Genomic DNA, 17,895 nt, shown 5'->3' on the forward strand with positions numbered 1-17,895 from the left:
CACATAAACCTGGGGCAGGAAAGGAATTTTGTTATGGCATTGCCGCTCAGATTTTGGACCTCCTGCCCAGCAGTATGGTAAAATACACATAGGAATTTTGTGTCACATTTAGTGATCTGTTAATTGACAATTCTATCAGATCCTCTTTGGGTTTTATTGAAAGCAAGCATGAAATGGCCCTGCTTATGAGGATGTGTTACCCAGTGCGTAGAAACCATTTTTTTCCCTCACATCTACACCAATATTTCAGTCATCCGTTCATTTGATTTCACATTCTGGGATAAGGCACCACTGTAAGACTTGGGATGAGTGAGGGCTATAGCTTGCTTTTGTAAAGTGTGAGAAGGGTGAATGTGGAAAGGGGCACTTGCAAGTCACTTTCTTAGGAGAGAGAACCTACGGAAGTTGAGGATGTGGAAATTCCCTAAAAGCTCTCCATGCCTGGCTGTAATTCTCAGAACATCCTCAACGGACCATGACCACTGTGCTTGTGAGGCGCTCTCTGTGGGCCAGTGTTCACCCTGCTGCGGTGGCAGGAGTGGGCTGCCATTTGCTCAGGAATGTCCATTAGTGGCACTCTGTCGAGAGAACAGAGTCTCTGAGGGCTAAGACATTCACGATTTGTGTTGTATCAAGAATAAATCATACGTATGATGAATTACATTGAGCTAATTCTTTTTCCATTTTAAATTGTGCTCAATTGGTTTTCTTATTAATAAAACACTAGAAAATCCTGCTTTTATTTCTTATTCAGAGTTGGGTTTTTTTTCCTGTCTTAAGTGTTTTCCTTTGAAGGAAGCAGAAGTTATTGATTTTTCTTCTTTTTTCTTCCTCCTCTTTCTCTTGTTTCTATTTTCTGACTGGAAGTGGAGGTCAGAAATAGTTATGAAGTCCAATAGACGGTTTGAGAAGCCTGTTGACTCAGCTGAATCCCATGGTCTACATGGTGCATAGGGTTATTGTTCTTTTGTCCTTACTACATGTGAATGCTATTTTACTATAGTATATAGATTTTGTAAAACTTAACAATTTCAGTTATGAGTTTGGCAATACAATCACAAAATACACTTGACAATCATGTCTCCTCCTACCCCTTAAAATATAATTCTTATTTATAGCACATAAATTCTAGGCAGTTGCTTTGCAGAATTCCCTTAGTCACAGGGGCCAACCCATAGTGAGGCGTCTACATCATGAGTTGTCAGAAACTAGGCGAAAGGAGTGGGCACAAAAATTCATAATATCATATTTGTGAGAATTTGGATTTTGCTCTGGATGTAACTGAGAAATGTGTGACTTGCTGAAGTAGTACATTCGTTTTGCTCATAACTCTGCTGTGTTTGTCCTTGTATTTCAGGTTTCATTTCCAGGGGCCCTGTGGCACGACTCTTCCTGAAGCCCTTGCTCCTCATGAAACGGAAACTATTTCTTAATTGTCCTGGGGAAGGAAGAAATTATAGCATGCCTAAGTACTAGGCCACAAACAGAGGAGAAACAGGCTTGTGGATGGTGAGCTGAATATGGAGAGATCGAAAAATATCCTCTGATTCCCTGGCTGGAATCCAACCTGTTGATAAGTGATGGGGGCTTAGAAGTGACCATAGCAAATGTATTTAGGAGAAGCCAGAGAACTAGAAAGTTAATGCCTGTTATTTGGTTTGAACCTAAACATAAGCTACCTCTGATGTGATTGGTTAGTTATTGGGAGGGAAAAAATTTGTAATTAGATTGTCTAAAAAATGTAATTATTCTGATTGTATTTTTGCTCTTTGGTTAAAGATAGAAGTAGAGGGATAAAACCCTGGTATTTCTGACTTTTGCACAAGTTTTGGTGGAAAATAAAATCACTCTCTATTGTATAAAGACATTACCCCGGGGCCGGCCTGGTGGCATAGTGGTTAAGTTCACATACTCCGCTTTGGCGGGGGTTTGCCAGTTCGGATCCCAGGCACGGACCGACGCACCACTCATCAAGCCATGCTGTGGCGGTGTCCCGTATAAAGTGGAGGAAGATGGGCATGGACGTTAGCCCAGGGCCAGTCTTCCTCAGCAAAAAGAGGAGGATTGGCAGATGTTAGCACAGGGCTGATCTTTCTCAGCAAATAAATAAATAAATAAATAAATAAATAAGTTACCCCAAGAGATGTCTTTGTTGGGGGCTTTTTCTTTTCAGCGTTTACCTTGTGTCGCTGCCTTAACTCAAAGTACAGTGCCTTAACTCATGCAAGAAAGGAAGAGAAAAGTAGCAATGAGGTGGAAAATCAAGATGAGAAAAAAGAATGATGCCAATATATGGACACCAAGGATAAACCCAGCTGCCTGCACCTTAGCACTGGCCTTCCCAGCAGCCAAGGAGGAAAGGGAGAGGTGACGGTGGACTATTTCTCAATATCATCAACACAGAAGCATACAGTCCCTGCGGGGTCTGCCAAGCTTTCCCAGACACTGAATTCTGAAGGGAGATTTTCCCATGGGACTTTAAAAAATTATGCTCATCCTACCTTGGGGTAAAGTAGTAGGAATACAGCTCTCTCCTCAAGTCCTATCACATAATGCAGCACGCAGGGCCCTTGCAATGCCGGATGTCCGGCAGGCAGCAGAGCCCTGACTGGGAGACGTGGCGTTTAGTAAACAGGGTAGGAAGGTCACGCATAGCCCCCTTGGATCAGGTGGGCTCCCTGGGTGATCACGCTCCCGGGCCACATCACCTCAGCCCCTTATAAGATTGCATTTAATGTTACACCTTTGGCTTTTGTAGAAATAGATGACAAGACACTGGCAGATAAAACTTCGTCCTGCATTTTCAAGTCATACCTTTTAATAAATCCCAGAGGTCCTCTACATGGGCAAGAGGGACGTTCCTAACCTAGAGGAGTCTGAAGGGCCAGCAGGCACTTAGGGCTCCGTTCATACTTTACATGGCTGGGTCAAAGTATGTGCACTGAGGGGTCCTGTAATATTTATAATGCAGTTTTTGTATATAAAATACCATCATTCACTTTTAATAGATTTGTCATTGGGCTTCTCAGAGTTAACTTTACACATTTTTCTAGTGTTAGCAATGATGGAAGTCAGCACCCTGTCTCAGTCTGATTCTATTTTTCATGTGTAATTTCTGTCTGACCAAGGCCCAGATAGTTCAGAATTGTTCTTTGCAGCCCTTCTCGTACCAGGCCCTTGGTACCAGCATCACTTTTTGTTTCTGTTTTGTCATTTTTGTTCATGTTTTGGTTTTGTTGTTTTTAAATTAGGAATTGCTTCTAAACTAGAGGAGATGAAAAGAGAATTGAAAATACAAAATTTATGAGGTAGAATTATTCAGTTCAATTTAATATTTACTGAACACCTACCATATGATAGACGTTAGAAATAAAATGATTAGTAAGACATGGACCTTACCCTCAAGAAGTTCACAGAATGCTTGGGACAACTGTCATGTAAACTGTTATATGGAAAGTACAGTAATAGAAGTTTGTGCAAGATTCTGGGGAGAATGCACTTAGAGATAAGTAGAGTAGGGATGGGGTAGGTGATGGTAGATGATACGGTGCTTGAAAGGCTTTAAGAGGAAGTCAGCCTGAGTGGGAGGTTTTGAAGTATAAAAAGGAGTTCCACGTGGGGGAGTGTGTATGAGTGGAGGGAACAGCATGTACACATGCGTGGCGAGTGTGCAATAGCTTGGTTCAGAAAATGATGACTCATTTAGTATTGTATAATGGGTGGGAGAAGATAAACACAGAGATCATGAAGGGCCATGTATGCCAAGAAATGAAATAGACTTGCGGGGGGGAAATAAATACAAAGGTACTAGGGTTGCATTGACTAAGTAAGGGTGAAGTCCTTCTTTCACCAGATTCAGGATTTGCGATGGGCCAGCCCCTGTTCAAGGTCCTGGGGTTAGAGCAGGGAACCAGAGAGGTCCCTACTCTCGGAGTTTACTTTCTAATGGGGGGAGTCAGACAATACAGTTAGGAAGTGGTGTCAGTGATGAACACGGAACAGAGGCATGGACAGGAGTGGCCGAGGGGCTAGCGGTGAGGGAAGCCTGACAAAGGGCGGCCGAGGTCGCCAGGCACACCTTTGGTGCTGAGGATGGATTTAAGACCTTGCTTCTCGTCGGTGACAACAGGACTGAAATGCATCGGGGTCCTGCCCCTATAGCGCATTTCTTCCCTTTGAAAGTGCACTTCTCCGGGCAGTGCGGAGTGCAGGCAGCCGAATCTACAAATAGTGATTAACTGGATCGACCAAGGGGATCCCGCTGCTAAAAAACGCAGCGATAGAGGGACCGGGGCTTGCGGTCACCTCGAGGAGCGCGGATACCCAGCCAGCGCTGCTGTCAGCATCCCCGCCGAGGAGGCAGCAGGATGTATCCTCCCTGCCTGGAAACAGACCCGCTCTGCACCCACTCCAGCAGCCACAGCCCTTGCAGGGGAGAACGCACGAGGCCTCCGGCGCACTGCCTCCGAGCCGGGTGCAAAGAACCACCCCTAGCTTTCCTTAGGCCACGCCCTTCCCCGCTCTGCGCATGCGCCTCTGCTCGTCCTGGGGCCGTCTCTTGCATCCGGGTAGCTCACTGGGGCCTCCGAACCTGTAGGGGGCGATGAAACCCGCGTCGCTTGCTCTTCATGTCACGCTCCGCTTGCGTGCCGCTTCCGGGTCAGAGGTCAGACGGTCGGGCGTTGCTTGGGTCATGGTACAGCTCCGGCAGCGCGTGTCCCGCGCCCCGGCGTCGGCGTCGGCGATGGTGGACGAGGGCCAGCCCGCCTCGGAGGAGGAGGCGGAGCACGGGCTGTTGCTCGGGCAGCCCAGCAGCGGCGCGGCCGCCGAGCCGCTGGAGGACGACGAGGAAGGGGACGATGAGTTTGAAGACGACGAGGCCCCCGAGGAGCTGACTTTCGCCAGCGCCCGGGCGGAAGCGAGAGAAGAGGAGCGGCGAGTGCGGGAGACGGTGCGCAGGTTCGGAGCCCGCGGCCGGCCGGGACAACTGCCCCTGCTGTCCCGTTTGTCCCTCCCTGCACTGACTTGTCACCCTTTGTCCCAGGGATAAAACGCTCCTGAAGGAGAAGAGGAAGCGACGCGAGGAGCTGTTTATCGAACAAAAGGTTAGAGGGTAGGAGGCGTCTCCTTTTCAGAACAACCGGCGCGGGGTAGAATTCCCGTGGTTGATGCCAAAGCTGGTAGGATATGGGGGTGGGGGAAAAGACGCCAGTGTTTCTTCTGACAACCGTGAAAACAAAGATGCTCGTTCTCTTTGCTGTCCATCGATGGAGAATGAGAGTGGGAAGAGTCGTGAATTTGAAATCATAGGGTTAATCTCGCCTCGGACGCTCAGCTCGTCATGACCCTTTAGTCAGTAAGCCTCGCGGAGGTGGTTTCTTTATCTGAAATTGGGTTGCTGTGAGAATTAACTGAGGTGCTGTATAAACTAAGGGTTCCACAAACATCGAGTATGATTGCTTTGCTGGCTCACATTTGGAAGATTGGCCACAGAGAACCGACTCCAGATGGACGTGACTGAACCGCTTTCAATGTATGACAGTGACCTGAGGGTTGGAATATGGTGGGCACCCTTTCCAATCTTCAAGTCTTCCAAAGATGTGCAATAGGTTCTGAGTTTCGTGGCCCCAATCTTCTCACAGCTTATAAATAGTGGGGGCAGTGTTCAGTCTAATTCATTTATTTGCCTAGATGTAGGGCTGTCTTTAACGTCGGTAACTGCAGAAGCAACCCAGGGTATACTGTCATGTGCCTCCCTTTTTGATTTTTAAAATGTCTTTATCTAAGAAAAGAAAACTCCTTCCAGATGCCATTCTAGACAAGTTAACTACAGCTTCACAGACAAAGTAAGTAACCCCTCGTTTTATTACTTGCTTATATATCATCTTTGAATTATATACTGGTACGAACATTTCTTTGAATCCATGTAATTGAAGAAGTTATAAAGCCTAAATTAAAAAGCTATGTAGTAGATATTTGAATTTGGTGGGAAAGGTGAAGGGAAATATTCCACTTCTTTTCAGTCTTTTGCCTTTTTTTTTTTGTTCATTCCCATAGGTAACGCTAGCTTCTGACTTCTTGATCCCAGTGTGTTCATTCAATAAATTGTTGTGCAACTGTCACTGTGCCAGAGGCAAGATAGATAATGGTGAAAAAAAGTGTTTTGAAATTTATCATTTAGTGGAGTGGCAGACACTTATCCACAGGCTCCTAAACTCAACTTGTCTCATACTTGCCTTACGTGCTGTCAACCTGTGCTTCCTCGTCGTTGCCCATTTTATTTAGCAGCTTTGCCATCCACTGAATGTTTACAGCCAAATGCTGCAGTTGTCCTCTTCCTCATCTGTGCCATGGAATCAATAACACCTTACCAAATTTAGACTTCTAAATTGGTGTTTTTGCTGTTCCCCTTGTCTCCCCTTATTGCTTTAAGTTTGGAAGTTTAGCCCTGTATTTTTTACCTAGGCTAATGGTTCTCAAATTTTCAATAAAACTTATTCTAAAGAGTTATTCAGATTCCAAATACATCAAACGTATGTACAGTGCATTTGGTGGCACATTCCCTTTCATCTTTCAAAACCAAGCTCAAATGTCACCTCCTCCTCCCCCCATTACTTCCTCCTTTGTATAGCTTTCCTACGGTGCAGGTGCTTCTCTGTACAGGCATCTCACATTGTATTGTCACATTTGTCACGTTTGTCTCTCCATCAGACCACAGACTTCTCGAGGCCTAAACTGATGAGTTAACTCTTTGTGATTTCTCCAAATAAAATGAGGCAGGCATACCTTTCACTTCATAATTCAAATACTGTAGTAGCTAACTCATTCTTAAGTCTTTCACTTGAACTCCATTAAGCACACAATCTGCTGCTTTGGAAGCCTGCTGATATGCTTTCGGATCTTAAATTCTGAGAGTTACTCCCATCCTAGTATATACTAGTTTGTTAACTGGGAATTGGCGGCAGTGCACTGGGGAGTAACTTTTGCTTTCCAACGCTGATTAAAGATCCTGAGTAAAAATTGAGGATGGTAGTAGTGAAAGAGAGGTATCTTATTTGTAAAATCAGATGAAACTGTGTAGTTGAGTATAATCTTTGCTCTCTACCATTCTAAACAGTTTTTTTTGTTGTTCTTCCTTAGCATAAAGAAGTCACCAGAGAAGTTGCAAGAAGGTATGAACTATTCTAATTTAAATACTTCTCATCTAAGTGTCAAATGTATTTGCAGATTATTTGCATCCAGTTATTATTGGCCCTTAGAAAGAGAGCATGGGAATAGGCCTGGCCAAGTTTAGCTTGGACCTTTTCATTATATTTCCTACAAATAAAAATCACATCCAAATTGGTGTGTAGTGGATATTTACAGTGAAGTCTACTAAATGTACTTCATTTATTTTGACATAAATGCTAATTAGAAATATAACTCAATTTTGTAGTTAATTTGCAGAAGAAAAATGAAGAATGTGAAAAAGGAAGTAACTCCAAGAAAACTAAAGAGAAGGTGCAAAAAGTACAGTCTGTTGGGTAAGACGAGCCTTCTTTTTTCATGTAGGATGTAAAGGTGATCTTTGGAGAGTTAAAGTCATTTCAGATCTGATCCCTTGGAAAAATTAATTTTGTTATTTATATAAAAAGAAAACATTTATTACTAAAATGTAAATATTAGTTTATTTCTTGTAAAATAGCCTGTAATTTAGTTTTGTTCATCATCTTATCAGTGCACACACAAAATACGATTTTGGTTTTTTTCACTTTTTGAGACAACTAACAAAAATACTTAATTTTGAAAGTAAGCATGTTATCAACCTCATTCATTTTGACCTTGTGTATTGATCCCCAGCCAGAATAGAAGCTACTTGGCTGTAAGGCTCAAAGACCAAGATCTGAGAGATTCAAGGCAAGAAGCAGCCAAAGCCTTCATACAGAATTGTTTATATGGTCCAGGAACCAACAGAACTACTGGTAATTTCCTATGGACTATGATGGGGTTCAGGGCAGGCTGCTCCAAGATGTGCCACTCTGGATTATTTCCAGCAAGAGACAATAAAGGCTCAGAAGACTCAGAAAGAAACTTTGACCCCCCACCCCCCACCCCCCACTAACTGCCTAAAAGAATTTAAGATAGAAGGTCTGTCCCCAGGACAGGCCATCACCATAGATGACTCTGGATTATGGATAGACTGGGAGGGCCCTTGCTAAGCCCATTCTTATCAAAGCTCTGAAAACCAAGTAAAAGTAAACGTTATCCTTTGTAAGAGACATTTACATTTATAAGGGGAATCTCCATTTGTAAAGGTATCTCCCTCTCTGTACTAGAAAGGGGGGATGACCTTATCTCTAGAAACTTATCAGTGTGGAAGGCAAGGACTTAAATCTGCATATTAACTTTACTCTTGTTTACTGTGCTTTTTGGTAATCTCCCATAGCTGACTCCCCCCTACCCCCAACATCCTCCTTTGTCTTTAGCTGAAGATAGTATTTAAGATGAGAACCTCCACCATTTTGTCGAGTTACCCAGCTTTTCTTGGGTCTGTCCCCTGTATACGTTATAAAGCTTTGTTTGATTTTCTCCTGCTATTCAGTCTCATGTCAATTTAATTAGCCCAGCCAGAAAGGACCCAGAGTGGGTAGAGGATAGTCTTCCTCCCCTACAACTATTTCTCTCCATTTTTTACTGCAAATAAAACAAAGAAATGATCAGTAATTCTCTTTTCTAGTAAATAAGTTTCTGTCTCTCGACAACAAGAGGTTACCAGTGAAAAAGGGTGCAGCCCAGTTTTTGAATAACGCTTGGGGTAAGATATAATTTTTGAATAACGCTTGGGGTAAGATACAACTTGGCTTTGACAATTTTATATACTGAATAATATTAAGGAGATAGTAAATAATTATAAAGTATAATTTTTTCCTTATAATGCCTCCTATATTAATAAAGTTGCTTCTGAAAAACAGTTCAGTGTAGTATATATGTACATCTAATATATAATCTAATATACCTAATTTTAGTATTTACATTCATATAGAATCCTGAAAGTTTTTGAATTATTTGTTTCTTAGGAATTTTCTCTAGTATTCTTACTGCACAAAACTTTCTATTTTAGGAACACAGAGAAAACAAAATGCCAAGAGGTTTAAAAGACGGTGGATGATCAGAAAGATGAAAACTTCCAAGAAGTAAATCAAAGCTAAATGAAGAATGTACTTTGTATGTATAGAACTTATGGTTATTTAGAGAATTTTTCTGAAAAAATCTAATAAATCATTTATACATCATCTTAAAGGGTCCTTATGAAAATCATAAATGTATTTGGGGAAGTACCCGGTCACATTCCATCCTTCTGTTACAGTTGTGCCTTGTAGTCTTTGACGGTCCTGGAAGAAAAAGCAGTTTAAAAGGACTGGTTTTCCTTTATTTTTGTAAGTGTTTACTTACTTATTTAATTGAATACAAACAACACCCTCACCAGTAAGGGCTCCTCTTCTACCCGCCCCTCCCCGCAGTGCGGGTGTGTGGTAGGAGTGGCGGGGAGGAAAAGAAGTGGACATCCAAGCTGCAGCTCTCAGATGCCTTAGACTCTTGGATGTTTTTTGGTGCTACTGATGAGAATTTGTTTCATAGACTATGGAATAAGAAAGAGAAGCTAACTGGAAGAGTGCAATATCTAAGGTAGATAAATACCTGTTCTCCTTTTTTAAGAAGGTTCAAGCCTTGGTGTAATATAGTCAACAAACACCTCTGCCAAACCAGAGGACAGGGTTATCCTATTGAACAGCTTGTTTAAGTAAGTTAGTTTTACTTTTAACCAGTCCAGAGGTTTGCTTTACTGGCAGGTGACATGCCATATTATGATTATGAAAATCAGGAAAGGGCCACCCCGTGGCTTAGCGGTTAAGTGCGTGCACTCTGCTACTGGCAGCCCGGGTTCGGATCCCGGGGGTGCACCGCTTCTCCGGCCATGCTGAGGCTGCATCCCACACACAGCAACTAGAAGGATGTGCAACTATGACATGTAACTATCTTATCTACTGGGGCTTTGGGGGAGGAAAAAAAAAAAAACGAGGAGGACTGGCAATAGATGTTAGCTCAGAGCTGGTCTTCCTCAGCAAAAAGAGGAGGATTAGCATGGATGTTAGCTCAGGGCTGATTTCCTCACAATAAATAAATAAATAAATCAGGAGATTAGTTTTCTGTTTTCTTTCTGTATCACCACAGTATCAGGTTTGACCCTAATCCAGGGAGGCCAATAAACTAAAGGCAGTCTGAGGTTGTAGAACTCAGATTTATAGTAGGAACCATTCATTTTAATTGCTCTAATTTTATGTTAATCATAAGTATGCAAGTACCTAATATATAAACAATTGACACTCTAATATCTGTAGAAGTAAATTTTTAATGGCTGGTTAATTATATCACTACATTTTTATTGCAATATAGTACTCATTTAAGCACTTAAAAATGGAAGGTGTACAAAGATTAAATTAAGACACGGTAAATTGACTAAATATTTGGTTTTTATATAAATAAAGGTCATAACCACACTGTTGACATGTAATACTGTTATAATACAACAGTTAAACTTGTGAGTCTACAACAGAAGTCGTCTGTAGTTAAACAGGAAACAAAGTTGAAAAAGACCATGTTAAAACAAAACTACTGGGACTAACAGGTCGGGATTGTAAGTAGCAACAAACATATTCACTCAGCTCCTGAGTATTTCAAGTTTTACAGTACACATTAAAAATGATTTCTTCCATCAACACTATAAATTCAAACTGTCGGATGTTGATGCATTTTGCAAGTTACACTGATTGAATGCTTATATGGGAGTGGGGGTCAGAACAGCTCTCAATTTGAAGTTTACATCACCCACATGCTAACACAAACACAACTTGTTCCATTTCCCTTCCCCCCTCTCCCCCAACAAAGAAGGCAGGATTTTTTGGTTTCTTTTAGGTTTTTGTTTTAAAGGATTTGTGATGATCAATTTGAACGTCTGAAATTCAGTAATATTTAACTCTTAGACAACTAAGAGGTTAAAGATGGAAAATAATTTCTCCTAACACTAAGTTAGAAAATCATTTGCATCATGCTGTAAACTAGGAAGCAATGTAAAGCGACAAAAACCTGTCCCCAGTACATAATTAAAAAAATCTAAATTTCAAATCAGCAGAGCTGGTCTACTTCCATGTTGACTATATGCCACAATATAAGTGTGAGCTCCTTAAATGCATAGCTAATGTAGGTAGTCGTCTACTGTGGCAAATGCACAGGATCCAATTCCTGATCGAGCCATCAGTCCTAGACATTGTGTGGCCTGTCCCATTGCTAGGGCAAGTGGAGGTTGCTTTGGCAGATTGTGGGTTTCTGAGGAAAAATGATTAAAAATGGAAATAGCAATTAGCAAGACATTTAACATCTATCAGGAAAATATTGCATTACTTACAAAATTATCAATGCCTCTACTGCTCTTAACCTAACTAGCAAAGGTAGTTTTTACACAATTAACACCATGGACATACTACTATGACAACATGTAATATGGGTGCTGGGTATTCAACTATAAGAAAAATTCTTGCAGAATTAGACTTTTAAAGTGTTAATTATGCAAGAAGTTGTACTTCCATACTATGATGGGAAAGATGTAAGTTCTTACCTGATATTTGTAGTGGGGAGTAAGAATATTTAGTATTTGTCTTCTACTTGGTCAAGGTCAGTTAACATTAACAGAGAAAAAGGCACCAGGTTTTCAGTAAAAGTTTCACTGATGGATTTTTCCTCTTTTCGGGATAGGACCTAACTGAGGCTGCCTGATCATCTCCAAGGCATACTGGTGAATGTTACTTGGATTGGTGGGGTGCAATTCGTGGTGACAGTGAGAGAAGATAGAGCAAAACCACTCTAATTTGGGAGGGGTTAATTTACAATTGATAGGTCAAACATTTTAAAAAATTGCCAATAAAAGTTTTCAGGGTCCTATATACCAGAAGTTTCTTTGTCAGACAGTTGTAGTGCAAATGTAGTAATTACCAAAATTTGTTCTTTGCCAGAGATGAAAAAATTAACTAATGGTAAAAGTGGCCCAACTCAGAAGCTGGTAATTTCTCCTTGTGTGGAGATGTCTGAATTTTAGGTTTATGTAGATTCCCAATTAATAAAATTACTAATCAGTCCTTTGAAGACACAGTTGACAACAAAGGGCAAAAACAGTGAGACATGGCTGGTAAGGCTCCAGAGGGTATAATTCCACTCTTCATTCTAAGGTTGCAATATGGTGGTGGGAGAAAGAAGAGGAAAGTTCCAAAAGGGATGAAGCAAAAATAAAAAGGCAAGTTCAGCATTTAAAGGTACGAGAATAAATTGGATTGGGGGGCTGCCCAGTGGCGTAGCGGTTAAGTTTGCGTGCTCCACTTTGGCAGCCCGGGGTTTGTGGGTTCCGAACCCAGATGCAGACCTACACACCACTCATCAAGCCATGCTGTGGTGGCGTCCCACATACAAAAATTAGAGCAAGACCGGCACAGATGTTAGCTCAGTGACAATCTTCCTCAAGCGAAAAGAGGAAGATTGGCAACAGATGTTAGTTCAGGGCCAATCTTCCTCATGAAAATAAATAAATAAATTAATAAATAAATAAATTAATAAATAGGATTAGGAATATAAGAATAAAAATATGCAAAAATGCACAGATTGGTGAGAAAGTATGGTTTGAAAAGTGGTCTGTGGGTTAAGATTATTAAAATACTGGCTGTTTGGCAAGATGGTATTTAGCTAAATGTTTGATGATAAACATTTGTTGCCAACTCTAAGCAGGACTGACTGTATAGTTTAATTTTGCCTTAATCTGAATCAAGAACAATTTAATTTTTACACAAAATCAGTATAATAGGGAGTAAACAAGTTTCACAGGAAGTAAACTTGCTCAAAGGTAAGCATCTAGAGGTACTTTATAACAACTTTACTTTGGCCAAGGGAGGCATCTGGTTGTAAGCATCTTTAAATTTTTTTGGCATATGAAACGTGCAGGAATTACAGACAATTAGTATAACTTTAAGCACTATTTATAGAGGAAACGATATAGCATAGTATTTATAAATATGCACACATACACCCACAGCAATTTAATAATCTTTGTCAATTTTGTAGGAATTATACACATTTAATACAATAAATTTAAGCACTATTTATAGCTGAACCTACATAATATATAGCACAATATGTAAGAATACATACATCTTGGATAATGTCCTAGGCAATTTAACATTTAAAAATGTAATTTCCCTGGAGAACCCAAGATACACAAAACTGTCATAAGAAAACTGGTCATTTTTCTTTCAAAATTCTTTTCAAGTCTGAGTTAACGTTACTAAATACAAAGCCATTAGGGCTTCTTAATTACATATAATGTAGTAATTTCAAAAAGACAACTATAGTAAACCGTAATTTGCCTACAATCCCAGCATTCCTACTAAGTACTCATTTTTACCAACAGAGCTAAATGAATTTCATATAACCAAAGAGAGTCCAACACATTAGCCAAAGAAAATTCACGTTATTCATTACGTATAAATTCTAAATTCATGTAAACTATAACACAAGACACCACTCCTATTCCAAAACTTCAGTATTAGACCTTTACACACAATGAATAACGAATTTGATAAGGGCAGAGAAACAGATTAAGGCTCAAATCTGAATACTTTTAATTGCTTCTTTTACATTCTGGCTATATGAGCCCTGGCCCTCATTATAAGTCTCCCTGTCTAAATACTCTAGTCTACTCTTTGTGGCACTGCTCTACCTAAAACAGTTTGAAACATGTTGCTAAAAGCCCCCAAACCCACTAACAGAGCCAGCAGAAAACAGACTTTTAAACTGGCAGTCCCATTTTATGTAGGGAATTAAGAGTTTAAAGTCAGGTGGAAAACTCACTCTTACCTAAATTACCTTTGAAAAGAATTGCCCAGATATTAAAACATAGTTTTCTGTAAACAGTCAACCCTATTAACCCTATGTTTATATATAAAGGCACAAAATGTACAGTCACAGAATTCATATAAAAGTGTATTTTGTTCACTACATAAATACCATAATCACTCTGTAGTGAGTTGCTCACAGGAATGGCAACCAACAAGGGGAACAGCAAATTCCAATTTCTCACTTCATACTCACCCCTGCTAAGCCTCACTATCTAAATTGCTATTCTGTTTCTCACCTACCCTTTTTATTTGGTAAGGGCATGTAGTTAAATATGCTTAACTTGAATGCAAATATAATTGACTCCAAGGGTTGCTGTTGACAGGGCACTCACAAGTCCCCTAGAAGTCCCTTGTGCCTGTATGTTAAGCATGATGGGAGCTGTGATATGGGTGGCTCAGGCCAGAAATGTTTATGTACATGCACACCAACTTATGTTTTCCAAACATCCCAAGATGTACCCCTGTGTACTGTTTTTATTCCTTTTGAATCCATTTAATCTGGAATTGAGATAATAGAGGAAGGTTTCTATATATTCTATATTAAGGTAATACTAATTTTTAAAATGTAGAAAACATTTCCCTTATGATTTTACCAAAAAATAAATACCAACACAAATACCATCTCAAATATTCAGAGAATCTACCTGAAGTACTTTTTGGCTTTACTTACCTAATATTGCACTGTTAAGAGCTGAGCACACAGGTTCTCTCTGAATTGGGTCAAGCTGATTTCCAACTGGACTGTTCCAAGGATCTGAATAAGCTAGTAAACTGAATGCATCCTGTTGAAAACATAGCAATTTAGTTTTTAATTAAAATAGTTCCACCCCTGTGCTCACCAGGGTTACAAGCTGAGAGAGAGGTAAAATATGGCTTTAAGGCACTAGACTACTATAACATTTAACCCCATTTACCCCTATGACAATGAGGCTATATATTGTTTAACAACTAGATTAGGCAGCCTCATTTGTTTTCATTTTTCTTGTAAACAGCCATTCTCATTATCTTCCCCCATCCCTACAACACATACAGAAGAGCAAAAAAAAAAAAGTTGAAAAAACGAATTCCTGTGGAAGGGGCTCATACTGGTAAAGGCAGAGAAGGAAGACACAGCACTCAGATGCTTTATGATTTATTACCACTGATATGAATTTAACATTAAAAGGTAGGGCCTGCCTATATATATATTTTAAACAGATGTGGGAACTGGACACACCTCATTGGATGTCATCTTCTCAAACTCAGTAATCAAAAACAAACTACACTGGCTCCCCTTCAGGAACATTCAATAGTTCCAACCATCCTCAAGCCACTCCTAAAGTAACTGACACACAGTCTTCTTTACAAATGACTGTCTTTTTGTCTTCTTTCTATGGGAGGCACATACTACAGTGGTTTCAGACACTGGCTTCCAGTTAAGCTGTATCACCAGCATGGCCTTTGGTAAGTAACAACCTCTGTGAGTGTCAGTTTCATCATTTGTATAATGGGGATTATAAGAGGTCCTGTTTCACAGTTATATGAGGACTGAGTTAAATGAAATTAGTAATGTCAATTCATTCTAATCTTTCAATAAATGATATTATTTTGCCAAAAGTCAATGCCCTAATCCAAAATAATACTATAATATACAGATACAGTTAGACAGATACAGGTCACCTTCCCAATTCAGAAGGCATATATGGAGAGGCGCTAAGGAAACTAAATCAGTGAATTCAGTAACAAAACACAGAAAATGCTGATCACTGAAATGCGGAAGATTGAAATTCCTCAAGAATACTCTCTCCTAGGTACAGCTGCTCTGGCATTCTTCTAATCATCTCACTGTGTTCTGAAAGCAGAGGTCGGGGAAAGGCTCCAGGTCAACTGTATTCTTGCCCTTTCTCAGCCAAACTGGCCTCTATGTTGTGGTAATTAAAGAACTGCCCATAAAGCAAAGCTGTGCCATCAGCCTGGGGCTAACAGACGGGAATACGTGTGCCCTGAAATAAGTACACATAGCCCCGCCACTGTCCTACAATGCTGAGGATTTCATTCACGTCAGACTTCTCCCCCCAATTATTATAACGAAAGTTATTTGAAGATAAACATTATTTATTATACTATTTTGAATACTCTGTGGCTACTCACAGCTGCTGGGTACAGAGAAGAAGCTTCATACACCTGCTGCTGCTTTTTTTTTTTTTTGCTGAGAAGATTCACCCTGAGCTAACATCTATTGCCAATCTTTCTCTTTTTGCTTGAGGAGGATTCGTCCTGAGCTAGCATCTGTGCCAGTGTCCCTCTACTGTGCATGTGGGTTGCCACCACAGCATAGCTAATGAGTGGTGTAGGTCCACGCCTGGGAACCAGACCCAGGCCGCGGAAGTGGAGCACACCGAACTTAACCACTAGGCCTCAGGGCCAGCCCCCAAGACCCGCTTCTTAACAGTATTTAAGATTTTATGCATCCCACAAAGCTTCTAGGTTCTATTTCCTATTTCCCCCAATCCAAATTTATTGATGGAAAGAATATTAATATCCTAATATCGGTGAAGCTAACTCTAATCAATCACATTATTTCTAAGGACTGAGCTCTGCTCAAGACTTAATTCACCCCACAACCATCTAATGAGGTACCATTCCCATAGTACAGATAAATTTTAAAAGGTATACTAAAGAATTTGTCCAAGGAATAATTGCTACATAAAAACTTGAAGCACAAAACTATCCTCTTGGCTCTACATTGTGACATGCTACAAAAGGTACAATGTTGCAGTCCCAAATCTCAAATCAAGACCATTCTGTTTATATCTTCTAGTATTTAAAACAAAACTCACAGAAAAAGATAATAATGATGGTCATTTATTGTGCACTAATACTGTGTGAGGCAATGTTTCAAGCACCAATGTGGATCATTTCATTTAATCCTCATAATAACCTTACAAGGTGGATACCATAATACCCATTTTATAGAGAAGAAAACCGATGCAGTGAGGTTAAGATCACACAGCTAGTACTGTACTTTTAGTAAGATGCAGTTTTTCTTTTAATTGCCAATAAATATCAAGAAGAAAAGAGCACAATTTTGCTCTCATATTTTCAGTACAGTTGAACAAATATTTATTGGACATAGCTGCCAGACACTGAGGACACAGATAGAGATCATTAGAACCTAGTCACTATCTGAAGGACTCACTAGTCTTGGAAAGGCAGGCATGCAAATAAGTAACATACACTGTGTTGCTTATTAACATGCAGTGTATTGTGTCACGAGAAGCAATCACAGAAACAGGCTCAAGCTTCATGGAAACTGAGGCTGAGAGAAAGGAGAAAAGGCATGGTTGGAACCATGGGCAAGGGGTTAGATCCTAAAATACCCGCAAAAACAAACTAAAAAGCTTGAGTTTTTTCCAGTAAGGCAATGGAGTTTTAAACAAAGAAGTGATATGGATTAGACTTGATTTTAGAAGGATCACACAGCAACACTATGAAACACAGCGTGGGAGTAGAGTGAAGCTGTGAGCAAGAAAAGTAATAGGGGCCGGCCTGGTGGCGTAGCAGTTAAGCGCTCCACTTTGGCGCCCGGGGTTCACAGGTTCGGATCCCGGGCACGCACCGACACACCCCTTCTCAAGCCATGCAGTGGTGGCGTCCCATATAAAGGAGAGGAAGATGGGCACGGATGTTAACATAGGGCCAATCTTCCTCGGCAAAAAGAACAGGACTGGCATCGGATGTTAGCTCAGGGCTGATCTTCCTCACAAAAAAACAAGTAATAAAACCTTAAAAAAAAAAAAGAGGTTTACACCATCAAATTACCAGTAGTAAATATCTAGAACTTTTATCTTTCTTTACAAAGGGAATGAAATCAGCAAAGCAACATTACTGTTTTAGATCCTGCTGTAAAAGTTAATTGGTGATGGTGACCAAAGAAATG

General features: G+C 40.4%; 3 protein-coding genes across 6 annotated transcripts in view; 2 read left to right on the top strand and 1 right to left on the bottom strand.

Annotated features, from left to right (window-relative positions):
- The window catches only part of SIRT5 (sirtuin 5), a 48,195-nt gene extending 44,808 nt beyond the window's left edge, over window positions 1–3,387 (top strand). For both annotated transcript variants that reach the window (XM_087438023.1, XM_004432110.3), the window contains one exon: window positions 1,358–3,387. In XM_087438023.1, the coding sequence (XP_087294149.1) occupies window positions 1,358–1,396 (39 nt within the window). In that variant the 3' untranslated portion in view covers window positions 1,397–3,387. The remainder of the gene's footprint in view (window positions 1–1,357) is intronic.
- Window positions 3,388–4,678: 1,291 nt separating this feature from the next.
- NOL7 (nucleolar protein 7) lies at window positions 4,679–9,272 on the top strand. 2 transcript variants are annotated; one of them, XM_087438024.1, is made up of 8 exons: window positions 4,679–4,959; window positions 5,045–5,105; window positions 5,788–5,846; window positions 7,141–7,172; window positions 7,436–7,523; window positions 7,840–7,961; window positions 8,717–8,824; window positions 9,101–9,272. In XM_087438024.1, the coding sequence occupies exons 1-7, from the start codon at window positions 4,694–4,696 to the stop codon at window positions 8,803–8,805; spliced, it is 717 nt and encodes a 238-aa protein (XP_087294150.1). In that variant the 5' UTR covers window positions 4,679–4,693; the 3' UTR covers window positions 8,806–8,824; window positions 9,101–9,272. The 2 variants fall into 2 exon arrangements, with proteins under 2 accessions (XP_087294150.1, XP_004432243.3); XM_004432186.3 differs by having other exon boundaries at window positions 8,717–8,794.
- RANBP9 (RAN binding protein 9) overlaps window positions 6,026–17,895 on the bottom strand; it is a 101,512-nt gene continuing 89,642 nt past the window's right edge. The window contains exons 13-14 of one of the 2 annotated variants that reach the window (XM_087438022.1): window positions 14,647–14,758; window positions 6,026–9,371 (exon numbers count right to left, since the gene is read on the bottom strand). In XM_087438022.1, the coding sequence (XP_087294148.1) occupies window positions 9,295–9,371; window positions 14,647–14,758 (189 nt within the window). In that variant the 3' untranslated portion in view covers window positions 6,026–9,294. Of the gene's footprint in view, window positions 9,372–10,370; window positions 11,365–14,646; window positions 14,759–17,895 lie in introns of those variants that run through there. The other variant, XM_004432109.2, reaches the window with a different exon arrangement.

The sequence above is a fragment of the Ceratotherium simum genome, chromosome 13, assembly GCF_057802395.1.
Source record: "Ceratotherium simum simum isolate JZ-2026a chromosome 13, ASM5780239v1, whole genome shotgun sequence".
NCBI lineage: Eukaryota > Metazoa > Chordata > Mammalia > Perissodactyla > Rhinocerotidae > Ceratotherium > Ceratotherium simum.